Here is an 18,791-nt window from a genome sequence, read left to right as displayed (position 1 = left end):
TCACTGATGAGCAGGGCTTTCAGTGGGCAGGGGCTCGCCGGGTCTCTGACCCGGTAGTAATTAGAGACTGACATTGAAATGTGTTCTTATCCGGTCCCATTCTTTATTTCCTTAACTTTAATGGAAAAAGCACTAATCGATTTATGTACAATGAATGTTAAAAACGTTAAGGCAGTCCATGTCATCGTTGACGTTTCTGCCTATATTTCACGTTTTACTTGATCTTGCATTCCCTAAGAATGTTGGTTGTTTCCAGGATGTTGCGTTTCTGTAATTTTTTCGTGTAGCGTAGTAGCATACTACTCTTTTATAGGACATGCTTTGAGCCCAGTCCTCTCCAGAGTTTTATAACAGGTAACTATTGAGAGCTATGGAATTGAGGCTGAAAGCGTTTCGCACAGTGCTTGTCAGTGGGTCAAAAAGGTGTTCAGAATACATTGGTCATCCAATCCTTATCTTCTCTGCAGATCAAATAGAGCAATGGCCACGTTTTACATTTGCAATTGTGATTCTATGAAAATATGCGTGAAGGAGGTACACAGTTGTGAAACTATTGATAAGGTGGAAGTAAAAGAAAATGGTACTGTGTTTCAAGATGAGTAAGTGCATTGTGTGTTTGGGGGTGAAGAAGTGAAGGATATGCAAAGATATAAATTCAGGACAGAGTGAAAAGAGGGTCCAGAAGAGGAAAGAGATGAGCTGTGAGATATGGAGATGGACGAAATATGGAGAGAAATGGGTGCAGAAATCTAATACATAGTCAACATAACAGGAGTGACTGAGATTCTGAAGAACACTACCCCTTCTACAGGTCTCAGTAATGCTAAATTCACAGCCTCACAATTTCAAACTTGAAACATTTTTGAAAATTGATTATTTACAACAAAATAATTTGTGTTACTAATTTATCTTAAACAGTTAACACTCATTGATAGCCAAAAGTTCTGCTGGCTTCAGGTGTATGCCAGTCAGGGGTTGCTCATTTGCATCTTTATTCTTTTATCTTTCAGCTGCTGGCTCAGCCTGCAGCTTTCAAAAGGAGGGGAAGGGCTGTGCCATGGGAGGGATAGAGGGTGGGGGGGGGGGGAAGAAGGGGAGAGAGCGCACCTAAGTGCGCATGTGTGTTTGGCTGGCTATCTCAGGCTTAGGTTTCTCCAGCCTTGCTGTGCTACACAGCCGAGCTGGAGAAACTGCACAGATTCCTATGCAGTGTCTGAGCAGCATCCCAAGCCGTTCTTACCAATCCTGATGCTACTTTCATGCTATGTTTAACATAAAAGCAGCATCAGGATTGTCTGTGCTGGTCTCCCAGGAAATGCTGGGAGAACAGAAGAAGAGCAGGGGAGGAACGTGGCAAGAGGTTGCGGCGGTGACAGGAAAAGGTACTTTTTAAAAAATTACTTTTTTATTCCCACCGTTCCATTTCCCTGCCCGCCGCAGCTGATGCCAGTTGTTTATATATCTAGATGAGTACAGCTCAAACTATTGGTTGGATGGCACATTGTTGGAATCACATAAATTTAATTTAGGTGTTTAAGCCACACCATTAATTACATAGACTTCACCCCTTTTAGAGACCTCTTCCTTTTTTATGTCCCACGTAAAGCCCTGCGGATAAACAGCAGTCCATACATCTTGATTTCCTGACACAACTAGAAAAATAGGAAGGTAGCTATTCCAGAAGAGGGATAAGGGCACGAGAGGGAGGGAGAGAGAGAGAGAGAAAGAGAGAGAGAGAGAGAGAGAGAGAATTTTGTGTATGCACCATACTTCAATTAAGTAAATGAGTCATACCGAAAATGTTTCAAATCACAGTTAAAGTGTTTTAATTTGGAATGTGTACCTTGTGCAGTTTGTACTGTCACTGTGTAGGTAGAAAAGTCCTTGATATAGAAACCAGAGACAGTTTGTTCTCAAGGGTTGTGTCTTTGAGGGAACAGCAATAAAGCTAATCATCTGAAAGGGATGCTGTTGATGGATTTATGTGGAATTACTGATAGAAGCATATGCGCATTTATTAAGTACTTTAAGAAATATAGTGGGTCGTGTTTATAACTATTATGTGCTCTGAGCCCACTTTGTGACTTTATGGAGCATGAGGTATTCCTGTGACTTTTGCATTTAGTGTCCATTGTGGTATCCATATGTCAGCAAATCAAGTGACAGCTTGAAGACACCGGTCTGGAGAGAGGATTATGATCAGGGCATTTGACTCTCACAGAATTGATTAGGTTAGAATTAGGTTTTGTCTCTAAGCTGGGCTACAAGTTTATCTTTGGTGTTATCCTAGTACTGAACACATCCCAAGGTTGTTTTTAAATACCTGAAGACATTCTAAAAAGACAGAACGGACAACCGCTTGTCTTCCCGTACTGCATGGATCGATACGATTCCAGAACGTCTTTGCTGAGTTGTTAATTAGTATTACAGTTTTTAAAATAATAATATGGCAATGTATAGCGGGTTTTCTGCTCCGAATAATTATCAGTTTTATATTCCTACTACTATACCACATACTGAAATGGAGGCCTGCGGGTTTAAAGGTCTTTGTGCGCTTCAGAATTGGTCATCAATCACAGGTGCTTGGTTGTGCCAGTCTAGGCATGTCAACTTTGCAAAAAGGTATACAGAACAATAAATCCTGTTGTGCTGTACAGCACTTCAGTGTTTATAAATGTCTAACTAACAAATGGTACTTCAGTGGTTGACTGCCTGTTTCCCCAGATCTGTGAAGCTGTAATGACCAATTAACAATATCAAAGGTTAGATTTCCTACTGATCAATCTGCTGAGCACTTGGTTGGAAACAAGAAGTTGTCTTCTAACGCCCCTTTACTCTCGTGGTAGCTTGGACGAGCAGGCATGGCCTAGTCCAAAGGTGGTGCTATGAAGTTTGAGACAAGATACAATATCATACAGTTGCTGTAATTATAATAAATATGGACCATCCAGCTAGACCTATTAAAAAAGCACCCCTTTAATAACACTGGTAGTGTACAGGAATTGTAAAAAGTAAAATCAAAATAGCAAAATAATACAGTTTGCTAAACATCCAACTTTTCAAGATATCAGGATGTTTGAAAAGGCATGCTAAATTTCTTGAAAATTGTTTTATGTGTTTTGTTAGACCTGGCATCCTTCCTCTGACTTTTTGGCCTCTGCTTCCCATGTTTTGACTGTGTGCTGGACTCTTTTGTTGCTGTTTTTGGTACTTTGGGCACTTTAGGCACTTTACCACTGCTGACCAGTGCTAAAGTGCAAGTGTTCTCTGTGTAAAATGTGCATGAAATTGGCTTTTCCATGATTGGCACATTTGATTTACTAGGCCTGTAAATCAAATGCTACTAGTGGGCCTGCAGCACTAGCTGTGCCACCCACACGAGTAGTCCTGAAAACATGGCTCAGACCTGCCACTGCAGTGTCTGTGTATGCAGTTTTGCACTGCCAATTCGACCTGGCAAGTGTACCCACTTGCCAGGCTAAAACCTTCCCTTTTTATACATGTAAGGCACCCCAAAGGTAGGCCGTAGGTAGCCCCATGGGCAGGGTGCAGTGTATGATAAAGGTGGGACATGTGCTGATGTGTTTTACATGTCCTATCAGTGAAATACTGCCAAATTCGATTTTCACTGTTGCAGTACCTATCTCTCTCATAGGTTAATGCGGGGGCTGCCTTTAAATATCTTTTAAGTGCAGTTTCCCTTTGGGAGCAGATAGAAATTTGGAGTTTGGTGTCTCCAAACTCACAATTTTAAAATACATCTTTTGGTAAAGTTGTTTTTTTAATTGTCAGTTTGGAAATGCCACTTTTAGAAAATCAGCATTTTCTTGCTTAAACCATTCTGTGACTCTGCCCGCTTGTGTATTCCCTGTCTGGGTCAGACTGACAGTTGGGCTGTTTGTGAATCCGCACTAGACAGTGACACAAATGGAGCTGGAGTGTAGCTTGCATATCCTGATGGGCCATCTTGGCTAGAGTAGAGGGAGGAGTGGTCACTTACACCTAAATGGGCTGCGTCTGCCTTACACAATGCAGTCTCCAACCCCCTGGTGTGAGTCTGGAGCCAGGCCTGGACAAGGCAGGATCTTGTGAATAACAGAGACTTTCCTTTGAAGTTTTCCTACTTCAAAGGTAGAAAGGGTTATAAGTAGTGGACCCAAAACCCCAGATTTTCAGATTACTTCTGGAACCAAGATAAACCTCTGCTAAGTAGACGAGCTGAAGAGCTGGAGGAGGAGTACTGCCCCTTTGCCTGTGACTGTGCTGTGCTGGGTTGGCCTGCAGGTTTTGCTTCTGCCTGAAAGAGGACAAAGGCTGGACTTTGGGGTATATTCCTGCTTTTGAAGAATCTCCAAGGGCTTGGACTGAGATTGCCTCCTGTTTTGAAGTCTCAGGGCCAATAAAGTCTTCCTCTGCCAGCATCGGGACTCTGCTGAGACTCCTGCCCTGCCAAGTGGTGCCCTATCCTGTCTCTTGAAAGGTGAAGCTGGAAGAATAAGGACTGAAATCCATGCACAGGGAGCCATGCAGGGAAAATGTTGATGCACCACCTGCAACGCGGCTGTAAAAATGACACACCACCGGCTTTGCGGCTGATTTTGGCGCACCACCTGCATCGAGGTTGGGAAATCGAAGCACCAACTGCATTGCAGCTGGGGAAATCATGCAACACCCGCTTGCAGCTGCTGAAACCGACACAAAACCCACGCAGTGCAGTTTTCCATCACCGTGCGGCTGGATTTCTCACTCATCATCGCTTGTTGCAAAAATCATCGTAAATCTTTGTGGACCCGAGGTGCCCCCTCTAGAAAACAACGCAAGGCCTCCCGTGCGAGCGAGAAAACTACGCATTGCTGACATTTTTGATGCACTCTTGCCTGGGCGGCTTTATTTTTTACACAAACCAGTTACTTTGTGCAACAAAAATGTTTCCATTGTTTTTTTATGGAGTAAGACTCTTTATTTAAAAAAATCATATCTTGACTTGTGAATGTTGGATTTTTGTCATTCTGGTCTTGTTTGATTTAGATACATATTGCCTATTTTTCTAAACTGGTGGTGGCCATTTTCTGGTGTTTTCACTGTTTAACTATGTGTGTTGGTACAAATACTTTACACATTGCCTTTGAGATAAGCTTGACTGCTTGTGCCAAGCTACCAAAGGCGTGAGCAGGGGTTATCTTAAGTCTGTATCTCCATTACCCTGACTAGAGTGAGGGTCCCTGCTTGGACAGAGTGCAAACTGACTGCCAACCACAGACCCCATTTCTAACATGTTTGGTTTAGAATAAAAATGGTTTTACCACAAGACTGCATTAATTCCACTTCTGCATGGGAAATCCTTGCCCATTGGCACCAGTAAAAGTCTGGTGCTTATTTTGAATCTTTCAATCTGTAAAAACACAAAGAAACATTATTTCTGCATGTTATTCCACATTTAGATCTAAGTTTGAGGTAATATGCGGCGAAGCAGTAAGCTAATTGTGATTTCGGTCAAGGTGCTGTTCATAATGAAATCTAGAAACGATGAGGGCCCTGACCCTCTCCCTAAAATGTATAACTCCTTCTGTACTGTTCATGCTGACTAGTTAATTGTGATCCTTAAGAAAATTACATCAAAACGCCATAAATATGTGAAAGTTCTTAGTGTGTACTTCGCAGTTATTCTGTTTGGGAGCATATTTTGCACTGTATCTTAAGGTGGATATCTGGTGTCGCTGGATCAACGGTACCTTGATCGGGTGGGCACTAGGCTTGGTAAGGGAGGTGGTGACACAGAGTTCTAATCCTAAGGGGAAATCGGGCCTGTTAGTTATAAAGGTAACAAGGACTTGCAATGGTCACTCATGAGCTTCTTTCTCTCTGGATGTGACTAGCAAACACGCCTACCAGGTGCTGTACTTCTGTATGGCCACTCAGAATCAGGAAATGCTTAATTGTAGCTGAGGGGCTCTTTCTTCATCACCCCGGATACTGAACGTAGCGAGTGGTAATATGGGGAAATCGACTGAATAACAACTTTTTATCATTTTTATCAAACTTTGAAAGCTTCATACAGTGCAACTATTGTCATATTTAACAAAAGAGATGGCTTTAGAGGCATTTGTAGTGTCGGGAAACAGTCCTTGCTGCCGCTCAAGGCCTTTTATAGCAGCAGCTGGACTACTATCATCAGGTCTCCCCATCCTCTTATCAGAGCCCTCACTCCTGCCGCCGCTGAAGCTACAGACTCCCTCCCAAGTGAAGTCCAGGCATAGTGCTGAGCACACACTCCCTACTAGATCCTGTGCCCAGGACCCACCCGCCCCCTGTACATCCCCTGACTCAGAAGCTCCATACTCTCAAACATCAACTTTTGCCTATTGTGGTGATGGTATTTTCTAGCCACTACATATTCTGCCATCAGTGGATGGAATATTCTGCGGCAAGAAAACAGCAAAGGTGGAGGAATGGTTGGTTAAACATTTCTTTGCAAAAGTTTGCCCGTTGTAAAGGGTGAACTTTCCTACCTCTATACAACTTGTTGGTAAAGTGTAAAGTTCACCGGCCATGCTAGATGACTTGTATGAACTCAACATAATGCCAAATGGAAGGTAGTTGGTACAGAGCAAGGACAAGGCTAGGGGAGGAGGAGCATCCTGCAAAGGTTGAGCAAGCAACTGTGGCCACAAGGAGACAATTTACTTGTCACTTTTAGGTTGGTCTTGGTAGCCTCCTTCTTCTGTTGAGGTCTAGTGAGTGCTTTGTAGTACCCAATACTTTGGGCGCCTGGGACTTGCTTTGAAGTTCCATTTAGGAAAGGTCATCAGTAGTGGGGCATAATAGCAGAGCATCTCCAGTGCTCCAAGCTTCGTCTTTGCCTTGAAAAAGAGGTAGCATCTGCTTAGAAAGCTACATTGTGGTCCCACAGAGGAGTATCTGGATGTAACTCTTCAAATTGCTTATGTTCACAGTTGTTTGAAATTGAGTAGCGTCTCATTACCAGTCAGTTCAGGTGAGTTGTTATAGATCAATAATTCAACCTATCTGGGACTGGTACCTATTGTAGGAGGCTGGCCTGGCTTGTAGTGGGTATCAAGGGGTACTTACACTCTGTACCAGGTCCAGTTATCCCTTATTGGTGTAGAAGAGGTGTTTCTAGCAGCTTAGGCTGATAGAAGGTAGCTATAGCAGAGCAGCTTAGGCTGAACTAGGAGACATGCAAAGCTCCTACTATACCACTGATGTCATATGCACAATATCATAAGAAAACACAATACACAGATATACTAAAAATAAAGGTACTTTATTTTTATGACAATATGCCAAAAGTATCTCAGTGAGTACCCTCAGTATGAGGATGCCAAATATACACAAGATATATGTACACAATACCAAAAATATGCAGTATTAGCAAAAGGAAGTAATGCAAGGAATGTAAAGTTACAGTAGATTGCAATAGGAGCACATAGATATAGGGGCAACACAAACCATATACTCTAAAAGTGGAATGCGAACCACGAATGGACCCCAAACCTATGTGAGCTTGTAGAGGGTCACTGGGACTGTAAAAAAACAGTGAGGGTTAGAAAAATAGCCCACCCCAGGACCCTGAAAAGTAGGTGTGAAGTGCACCTATAACCCCCAGAGAGCACAGAAGTCGTGATAGGGGGTTTCTGCAAAGAAGACCAACACCAGCAAAGCAACAACAATGGATTTCCGGACCTGAGTACCTGTGAAACAAGGGGACCAAGTCCAAGAGTCGCGACAATGTCGAGAGTGGGCAGATGCCCAGGAAATGCCAGCTGAGGGTGCAAAGAAGCTGCCACCAGATGGTAGAAGCTGTGGATTCTGCAAGAACGAAGAGGGCTAGAAACTTCCCCTTTGGAGGATGGATGTCCCACGTCGTGAAGAAGCTTGCAGAGGTGTTCTCACGCAGAAAGACTGCTAACAAGCCTTGCTAGCTGCAAGGTTTGCTGTTAGAGTTTTTGGATGCTGCTGTGGCCCAGGAGGGACCAGGATGTCGCCACTTGGATGAGGAGACAGAGGGGGCGCCCAGCAAGTCAAGGAGCCCTCACAGAAGCAGGCAGCAGCTGCAGAAGTACTGGAACAGGCACTTGGAAGGGGAGTGAACCGGAGTCCACCCGAAGACACAAAAGGGAGTCCCACGACGCCGGAGGACAACTCAGAAGGTTGTGCACTGCAGGTTAGAGTGTCGGGGACCCAGGCGTGGCTGTGCATGAAGGAAATCCTGAAAGAGTGCACAGTAGCTGGAGCAGCTGCAAATCATGAGGTACCCAGCAATGCAGTCTAGCATGGGGCGGCAAGGACTTACCTCCACCAAACTTGGACTGAAGAGTCACTGGACTGTGGGAGTCACTTGGACAGAGTTGCTGAGCTCCAGGGACCACGCTCATCGTGCTGAGAGGGGACCCAGAGGACTAGTGATGCAGTCTTTTGTTGCCTGCATTTGCAGGGGGAAGATTCCGTCGTCCCACGGGAGATTTCTTCAGAGCTCCTGGTGCAGAAAGGAGGCAGGCTACCCCCAGAGCATGCACCACCAGGAAACAGTCGAGAAGGCGGCAGGATCAGTGATACAAGGTTGCAGTAGTCGTCTTTGCTACTTTGTTGCGGTTTTGCAGGCGTCCTGAGCAGTCAGACGTCGATCCTTTGGCAGAAGGTGAAGAGAGAGATGCAGAGGAACTCTGGTGAGCTCTTGCATTCGGTATCTGAAGAATTCCCCAAAGCAGAGACCCTAAATAGCCAGGCAAGGAGGTTTGGCTACCTAGGAAGGAGGATAGGCTAGTAACACAGGTAAGAGCCTATCAGAAGGAGTCTCTGACGTCACCTGATGACACTGGCCACTCAGAGCAGTCCAGTGTGCCAGCAACACCTCTGTTTCCAAGATGGCAGAGGTCTGGAGCACACTGGAGGAGCTCTGGGCACCTCCCCTGGGAGGTGCAGGTCAGGGGAGTGGTCACTCCCCTTTCCTTTGTCCAGTTTCGCGCCAGAGCAGGGCTGGGGGATCCCTGAACCGGTGTAGACTGGCTTATGCAGAGATGGGCACAATGTGTGCCCATCAAAGCATTTCCATAGGCTGGGGGAGGTTACTCCTCCCCAGCCCTGACACCTTTTTCCAAAGGGAGAGGGTGTAACACCCTCTCTCTGAGGAAGTCCTTTGTTCTGCCTTCCTGGGCCAGGTCTGGCTGGACCCCAGGAGGGCAGAAACCTGTCTGAGGTGTTGGCAGCAGCAGCAGCTGCAGTGAAACCCCGGGAAAGGCAGTTTGGCAGTACCGGGGTCTGTGTTAGAGACTTGGGGGATCATGGAATTGTCTCCCCAATGCCAGAATGGCATTGGGGTGACAATTCCATGATCTTAGACATGTTACATGGCCATGTTCGGAGTTACCATTGTGACGCCATACATAGGTAGTAACCTATGTATAGTGCACGCGTGAAATGGTGTCCCCGCACTCACAAAGTCCGGGGAATTTGCCCTCAACGATGTGGGGGCACCTTACCTAGTGCCAGGGTGCCCACACACTAAGTAACTTAGCACCCAACCTTCACCAGGTGAAGGTTAGACATATAGGTGACTTATAAGTTACTTAAGTGCAGTGGTAAATGGCTGTATTTCACTCAGGCTGCAGTGGCAGGCCTGTGTAAGAATTGTCAGAGCTCCCTATGGGTGGCAAAAGAAATGCTGCAGCCCATAGGGATCTCCTGGAACCCCAATACCCTGGGTACCTCAGTACCATATACTAGGGAATTATAAGGGTGTTCCAGTATGCCAATGTGAATTGGTGAAATTGGTCACTAGCCTGTTAGTGACAATTTAGAAAGCAGAGAGAGCATAACCACTGAGGTTCTGGTTAGCAGAGCCTCAGTGAGACAGTTAGTCATCACACAGGGAACACATACAGGGCACACTTATGAGCACTGGGGCCCTGGCTGGCAGGGTCCCAGTGACACATACTCTAAAACAACATATATACAGTGAAATATGGGGGTAACATGCCAGGCACGATGGTACTTTCCTACACCTATGTGACACCAATCTGCAATAGTACAGGAAACGTAGTGGATTCCCCTTCATACATGACAGGGTACAAAGTAGCAAATATGAAATAGAAAGAGGCTGACTATTTAGTTTTTTTGTGGGCATTGCTATCCTCCACCTTACATTCAGCTTTGATATCATGACATGGTGAGGATCATTCTTCCTTTCACAGTCATTCCAAAGTTTGTTATGCTTATTGTGATCACAGTACAAGCCAAACACAAAGATCGTCCTCTTATCAGCGGTCACTGGACTTAATTTGCTCAGGAAATTAGGAGACTTCACCTCTTGGTGACGTTACACTCTGTACTGCTACACAGCTTCCCACTGAATTAGATTGGGTACTTCCTTGATACTTATGTGGTGGGAAAACCATATCGGAGTCTCTCCCATTCCCGACAAAACCAGAGGTTGAAATTACAGAAAAAAACGTCACCATGGGAATTTCTCTTACATTGTTTTTTCTTAGTTGGAGGGTGGTGGGGCTAGTCATATACAGCTAGATCTCAGTTGCTCAGAACTTAGATCTACCGTCTAGTGCATAGAAGACGAACAGTGGAATATCATTTATTTTGCTTGTGTCCATTCCGTTTGAGCTCATGCTGGGGCCAGGCCCTGCCAAAGGCACTGCCTTTTAACTGCCTTTCTGCTATGTGAAGAAAACACTCAAGGACCGAGTTTCCTCATCATGAGGAACCACTGATAGAGTCAGGGACTACATAATGACGTGTGTCCCAGAGATCATCAAGACTGTCGAATAACAAGTACAAATGACATGGAGAGATGGATTCTGTGGTACAAGCAAGAGGTCTGTGGTGGTCATTAAGGTACCATACAGGTGTGTTAGCAGTGACAAGTGACCTTGTCTGACAAACAAAGGGGCTGATTCACAAAATCACTTAGGCGTGTGGAAAGTAATACTACAGGAGTACTCATTTATGTACTTTGCCTTAGCGAATCAGCCCTGAATGTCTAACTCCCTATTACTAAAGGTGCAAAGAGGATACAGTCCTTTCTGTTTCTAATAATTGTATATGAATATTCCTAGTATATTCCTAATTGACATGTTTTGTGCTGATTCATAAAGGCATGTTAGCATACGTAAAAAAAGTACTGCAGGAGTACCACTTCACATACCCCAAAATACCTTTATGAATAAGTCTCTATCTCTTCACTTATCAATAAATGATAACTGCTATTCTTTTTTTCATTGTGGATAGCTCCCTTTCCTTAGTATTGTTCCTCGACCTGTGGCGTGGCCATGCTCGATGATGTCCCGTGGTCAGTGACGTATGTGCAAGCTTTCTGTTTACTGAATCTTGAAACTTCTTTGGCCTTGTTTCATTATTCCAAGTTTTTTTTCCTCGATTGTAAAAAAGAGCCCCAAAAAGTAGATTTCCACTGGTGAAACACTGATTTCACTGTAACTAGTGGTTGGTAAGAAATCAGACTGCGAAGATTTCTAGGTAGATGTAATCATCAACTGCCAGCCTTTTGGGAACCAAAGACCGTAGGCCATATTGAGATAAGGACCCCATGACCAATGAGGAGAATCAAAAGTGCCGTTCACTAATACTGCCTAGGAGACCCATTTTCTTCCTGACGTTTAGAAAAGGGCTAAATTTTAGTGAGGAATGGTATTCACAATTCCTAAGTATAGCAAATTATCTTGTTTCTTTATGCACATTTATTTTGTGGTTTTGTTCAGCATAGTTTATTGCTCACAGGCACCAGCACACTTTAGAGAAATATTTCTGTAAAGATACATTAGTCAAACGCACACATTATTGAAAGAAACAATCAATGTTTTCTTTAAAATACACCTGAAGGGAACGCGAAGCCAGCTGGGCCCCAGTGTGTTTGGTACTGCTGGGAACTCCGAATGGCTCCCTTCTCAGGCAGAACAGAGACACCCGAGAAGATAGCAATTTCCCGCATTTTCCTCCCGGGTCGAGGGAGTCGTGGATTGGAAGGATGTCCTTCGAGATCCTGGAGACAGGAGGAACTGAGTAATTTGAGGCAGCCTGGACCCCACTCCCTCGGATTCCGAGACCACAATTGCAGGGATCACAGAGGACTGATGAAGCTGCCTTCCCCTTTGTGAGGAGAGGTGAGCCAAACTAAGCCAGCAAGTGCAACTGGTGCCGGGACGTGAGCTCCAGCACTCTGTGTGAAGTAGCACCAATGATTTGTCATAGCAGCAGCTTGCCAGGATGGAGTAGTCATGCATCAGGGACAACATGCTGCTTAGAGCAATGCCTACAGAATGAAGGCAGACCTAAGAACAAGGTTCACTAGGGACTATGAACCTTCACAAGGTACAGTGGCAGTCCTCGCAGAAATAGAGGAAGTGGGGTACTGAAACTTGAAGGGGCCCCGCCTGCAAAGTACCTTGAGGGGGCCCCTCACCCCTGGACCCAGTCAGGGGCCTGCCGCCTGTGCACAGTGTACTGTGCTGACGCCCCCCTCCCCACACAGCAATGGCCTTTGTTACACCACTGAATAGAGAGAGTAGCAAGATTTTAAACAGCCAGCCCTCTAAATAGGTTGGAATTTTTGAGAGGGGGTTCTAGTTGCTCCATTTTGGCCATCATCTTCTCTATCCTTTAAAGGCTGTGGGTGGGCTCCCACTGAGAACACTTTCACTAACGTCTTGGACCTCGTATTTCACTTGTGGAGTTAGGTCTGGAGCAGTCCTAAACTTCTCCGCTTAGTTAGCAACGTCCCTTAAAAGAGGAAAGGGTGATACATATCCCAAGGTAACATCCCTTTTGTTTGCCTTTACTAGCTTCACAAACAGAGACAAGCGAGAGGACAGTGGCAAAAAATTCTAGATGCCCCTTTAGCTAGTCTTCCCTTTCTGCTCGGACAACCGACTCCCCCCACCCACCCCACCCGCCCCATCCAAATGCCATGGACTCCAGTACAGGTCTAATGGAACCTCTCACCCCCAAAAAACATTCCCATCCTCACAAGAGAGTAAGGGCCTGATTTAGAACTCAGCAGATGAGTTACTCCGTCACAATGGTGATGGCTATCCCATCCACCAAAATCTAAATCCCATTGGACATAATGGGATTTAGAAATCTGCGGACGGGATAGCCATCACCGTTGTGTCGGAGTAACCCCTCTGCCGACTTCTGAATCAGGCCCTAGGTCTGTGCTGAGACTAGGACAAGGAGGATAAGGAGGAAGAGTTACCACTTGGTGCAAGGAGCCCATAGTATGCAGGACCAATGTAAAAAGCTCAGCCAACATCATTGTTATGTATGTTGCTGCAACCACAACATCATCACATGTGCTGGTATTTTCCCTGTACAAGTAACCAAACAAATGTTCACACATACATTTTTATTTTTTAATGTTTTTTTATGTGATTTACATTGCACAAACATGGCTTCAAGCAGTAGCTGAGCTCTTTATACAATAAAGAACGTACAGGAGGGTGTAGCTATTGGGAGGCATGAAGGCATTTACATAGATCTGAGTTTACTAGATTTAAATACCGGTTATTACAGGATAGGGATAGTAATGGTTGATCTGGAAGGTGATACAAAGGGCTACCTTAACAAGAAGGGGACATTCACATAAAAGAAACAATGAGTGACACTGTAGAGAAATAAGGACTAGGGGCCATATGTACGAACACATTTTCCCATAGACACAGAATGGATCAAACCCTTTGATACATCTGGCCCTAGATCTTATCTAAAAACTCAGGAAGACTGTGATCCTTCTAGCAAAATACTTTAGATCTGCTAACCTCCAATATAGTAATCTGCTCACACATGGTAGTTTAACAATCACAGCAACTATGGCCCTTCATGTTTTCATTAGAGTGAAACTTCTCCAGACAAATGTAAACTAGCAGGGGGCAAAGAAGATCCATGCAGGATTCTCCACAGCAATGTAACACGAACCACGACTTCACATGATATTATGCACTGCATGTGCAGCAGTGTAAAGCATGACATTGTGACATGACAGTGGAACAACATATCCCATAACCTCACCTTGGGGTGAGGTATACTTCTGTATCTGTTCTCAGCAGACTCCAGGGAAAGACCTGATTATGCTCACATGGAATAATGGGCTCGGGAGGCTACGTTTATCCTGGCTAAAGAGCACTCAGTCAATTATTGTCCCTGTATTTCTCGCGATGATTACTCTCTGCTTCCTGAATGAACCATAGTCTTTTTTTTCAGGCAATCGTTTATGAAGGACAAGACAAGAACCCGGAGATGTGCCGAGTCTTGCTCACGCATGAGATTATGTGCAGGTAAGACAGGCGCGATTGCCTTTAATTAGCGCCGAGAAGATACATTTCTCCCTCAAATCTAGGTTGTAAAGATGAACGGGGGGCTATTTCGGGACACACGGTTATCCTTCTTGCATTAAACCAACTGAAAAACCACAGCAATATCTGCATAATTAGGGCAGCACCAGGTTCGGCCTTGATTTGCAGAAAGAGGTTTCTCTTAAACTCTGACATTGTTGCTAGGTTCTCCCATGTTGCTGGAGTACATTACTCACACAGAAAGGGTGGTAGCTGAATAGGCTGTGAACTTCCCTCTAATTCTCAGAAAGAATATTCCAGTGGCAGTAAAGCAGTCAACGAAAAAGATACTCTTCATAGATGGCGGTCACTCACACTGAATGGATTTAGCACAGTAACTTCTCCTGTTCAATGGTGATTCCAAAACCGTGAGACCTTGAGTTGAAAGCAGGGGCGGATCCTCCACCCCCCCCCGCAGCAGCAGGAGTTGCAAAACTTTTACAACAAAACCATAATAAACAACATTTGTTATGGTTTTGTTGTAAAAGGGGCAGGCCCATAGGGCGTGACAGGGGCGTGACAGGGATCTGACAGGGACTTAGGGGGAGTGCACAGCACTACCCTCATTGTTCATGTATGTTTGGCAGGCTGTCTCACACATGCGCACTAGGCTGTCTCCAACCTGGCACAGTTTTGCCGGGTTCGAGACAGCAGGCAGACACTTCCACTCTGCCTCAGAGCGCCCAGCCAGGGTGCTTTATCCAATCCTAACGCTGTTTTCATGCTGCCAGCAACATGAAAGCAGCAATAGGATTGGCCGCAGGGCAGGCTGGGAGCCTGCTCCTACAAGTACTGGCAGCCAGAGGAGCAGATCGGAACGGCGCAGCGAGAAAGGTACGTTTTCTAAAAATATATATTTTTTGTTGTTTCACCCCTATTCCCTGCCACGTGCTGCCCCTCCCCACCTCTTTTCCCTCCCGCGAGCCGCGACTGGTTGAAAGGGCAGTGACACTGCTCTTCCTTTGGTCCTAGGTGAAGTCTTTAGCGAGAAAGTCCATGATCAAACAGAAATATAAGTTGCTTTCTCTTTCAATCATTGCAGATTAACTCCAGATCAAGGCTTTACAGTAAGGTCAAGATTGTACACACCAAACATTATGGTCAAATGCTAAATATCAACACATTTTGGAAAACAATAGCAAGGTTGTGTTTACAATTTTGTTAGAAAGTTTTATTTTTTTCTTTGATCTCGTTTTCACATTAATTTAATTAAATACTGGTCTACCTGAAATGTGCAGCATTTGTTTGGCAACCAGTGTTTTACACCAAGTGGGGTGAGGCTGGGCATTACCAACGCTGGGAATTACTTGAAAAAAACACAATTAAAATACACTTATGGTTACGAATGAAAACAAATTAAAACCAAAGAAAATCGCTGAGCTATGATTAGCTACATATTCCGTAACTTACAGGAGTCATGCAAACCTAACTCATACACCAAATGCAATGCTCATGACTCATCCATGTGACTGATATAATTGCAAATGTCGTAAATAATCTTACAAATGAAATTACATTTCATATTACCTTTGACAGCATGAAAGAGACAATTACGAACGCAGTTTTATTTGATAGTTTAAGTATGTTTTGTTATTTAATTAAATTGTGGTTTTTAGGTTTTGACAATTATTGATATAAATATTGTGAGTTCATAAATATCGCATTTGGTGTGCGGGTTATAGTTTGCATAACTGTTATATGAGTTATAAATTGAGGAGCTAACCATTTTTTTTTTTTTTAAATATTTTTATTGATTTTATATTTCAAAATATAATACAAATTATTCAATTTGCAACCACAGGATAAACCAATACAATAACTAATATCTAGGTCATTTACCAATCACACCCCCCCCCCAATATGCACTTCACGGAACACTTCAAGTTTTACAGTATCATTTCTGGCTGCACCCTCCATGGGATTGAGGAGCTAACCATAATGTGCGAATTTCAGTGACCCGGTGCTTTACAAAAAATCAAGGGTCTGCTGACCCTGCCATAGTGTTTTCAAACGATTGCATTCCTGTGAACCCTTGTTAGTCTTCCGTGAACTTGTAGACATGAAATGGGCGAAAGGAGACAAAGCTCTCGGATCGAATCAGATTTGTTTACTTTATAAATTTGGGCTTGCGAATAGTCTTTGAGCCAAACTACTAACCATCTGCAAACTAACTGTCCAGATATCTCTAACTTTTTAGCCCACTCAAACCCATCCCTAAAATATTTCTAAGACACAAAGGGCCAGATGTAGGAACCGGTTTGCATGTCGCAAACTGCAAAAAACGCAGTTTGCGATATGGAAAACGGCCATCGTGATGCTGATTCACATTTTGCGAGTCGGTACCGACTCACAAAATGTGAATCCGACTCGCAAATAGGAAGGGGTGGTCCCTTCCTATTTGCGACTCGCACCGCAATGCAGAATTGCTTTGTGACAGCGAAAGCAGTCGCAAAGCAATTCGCAGTTAACACCCACTTGAAGTGGGTGGTAACTCATTCGCAAACGGGAAGGGGTCCCCATGGGACCCCTTCCCCCTTGTGAATGTCGCTAAAAATACTTTTTCAGAGCAGGCAGTGGTCCAATGGACCACTGCCTACTCTGAAAAAATGAAACCAAATGGTTTCATTATTTTTTTGTATTGCAACTCGTTTTCCTTTAAGGAGCCACCATCCCTGTGAATGCATGGACTCGCTATGGGGTCGTAAAATGCGACCCACCTCATTAATATTCATGAGGTGGGTCTTTGCGACCCCATAGCGAGTCGCAGAAGGTGGCTGAGACACCTTTCTGCATACAATTTTGCGAGTTGCAAATTGCGAGTCGGTCTGACTCGCAATTTGCAACTCGCAAAATTTTCTTTTGCTACATCTGGCCCAAATTTCTCGAAAACTTCCTCATGGATTTCCACTGAACCAAGTTCAGCTTTCAGGTCATTTTGGTGTAATTTCAGTCGGATGTGTTTTTAGGCATACGAAAGCAAAAACTCATACGAAAGTAAAATGCTAAAAATCGTTTTTTAATGGCCCTCTTTCCCCTCCAGGGATCTGCACGAAAATTGCCAGGCTGAACCCAAAGTGGTTACACTTTTTTTGGGGAACATTTGGTACAGATATGTCAAACTTCATCAAGGTTGTTCAGAAAACCAAAAATGTTTTTTTCGTGGAAATGCTGACCTAACGATAACTACAGAGTTTGGCAGGCGTAGGGTGAGATTAGCTACTGGAAGTTTTGAAACTGGTCATGGGTGTCCAGTGGAGGATTGTTGAGTTAGTTTTGATATCTGTGGGCACAAGTTTGAGGTGAGCTTGTGCGGTGTTGTAATTGGAAGGGAAACTGTTGAAGCTGGCTTGGATAGTGATGACATTGCCTGATACAGGGTTAAGGGTGGTTAGTGAATTTATGAGGTAGGCTGGGGCAGTGTTGAATTTATTTGGAGGTACACGTTGAGCTTGCCCAGTGCAGTGCTGAGTTGGCTGTGGCAATGCAACTGTTGCAGGGAGCCAAGTTTAATTTGGCTAAAGGCAATGTTCAGAGTGTCTGCCTCAGTGTGCGGGTTGGCATTACAGGTAGTAGCACAGCGGAGGCTGATTGGTAGTGTTGACACTGGATGCAGGAGCAGTGCTGAGTGTCAATGGCAGAGTTGAATTGGGTTACTGCAATGCTGAAGGTGATTTGAGCAGTGTTGAGACTGCCTAACACTTGGTTCACGAATTTAGCAGTGGTACTCTCATGGTTACTTGGGACAGGCTGAAATCAGTTTGATTTTATCAAAATGGGGGTGGCTGTGGCAGTGCTGATGTCTATCAATGTAAGGGTGAGGTTAACGGTGGCAGTATTGAGGGTGACTTGAACAGAGACAGTCTTAAAGTCATCTTGGGGCATGGTTTGGAGGCTTTCAGACAGTGCTTGAATTCTGCAGACAGTTTATGATCACAAAGTCCTCACCCTATCCCCGTGGCCTAGTCCACACCTGATTAGGAGTGCTGCCATATATGATTCAGATTACACCATACATTTTCCTAATTACATTAGACTGCTGTGTTCTGAAAAAAACGAAAGGCATAAAAACAACGTGAAATCATTGAACTTAATTGTTGTTTATTTGTACAACGTACGTGAGTGAGGAAGGTCATCTTTTTTAAACCACCATGCTCCAAATGGCCAGCAGGTAATATGAGTTTTTTGTCATACCAGTCGACCCTATTGTCCAACATCTGTTCTATACCACACTAATGCCCACTGGCAGCTGGAACTGGGGGCCAGCTACGGGCAGGCATGCCTATGGTGTAATGCTCCTTAAGGAAGAAACGACAGACATGACTGATCGACCTACTGCAATTTAAGGTAAAGTAAGGAGATGTTGCATTCTGTAATGGTTTGCACGTCTACCACTTGTGCTCTGAGCAATACAGGTTG

General features: G+C 44.4%; 1 protein-coding gene across 3 annotated transcripts in view; it reads left to right on the top strand.

Moving 5' to 3' along the window:
- Positions 1-18,791, top strand: part of EBF1 (EBF transcription factor 1) — a 773,266-nt gene that overhangs the window by 50,160 nt on the left and 704,315 nt on the right. For all 3 annotated transcript variants that reach the window (XM_069199654.1, XM_069199655.1, XM_069199653.1), the window contains exon 5: positions 14,245-14,318. In XM_069199654.1, the coding sequence (XP_069055755.1) occupies positions 14,245-14,318 (74 nt within the window). The remainder of the gene's footprint in view (positions 1-14,244; positions 14,319-18,791) is intronic.

This window comes from Pleurodeles waltl, chromosome 7, assembly GCF_031143425.1.
Source record: "Pleurodeles waltl isolate 20211129_DDA chromosome 7, aPleWal1.hap1.20221129, whole genome shotgun sequence".
In the NCBI taxonomy this organism is placed as follows: domain Eukaryota; kingdom Metazoa; phylum Chordata; class Amphibia; order Caudata; family Salamandridae; genus Pleurodeles; species Pleurodeles waltl.
The sequence above is the reverse complement of the archived record's forward strand: the minus strand, read 5'-3'. Positions and strand labels throughout refer to the sequence as shown.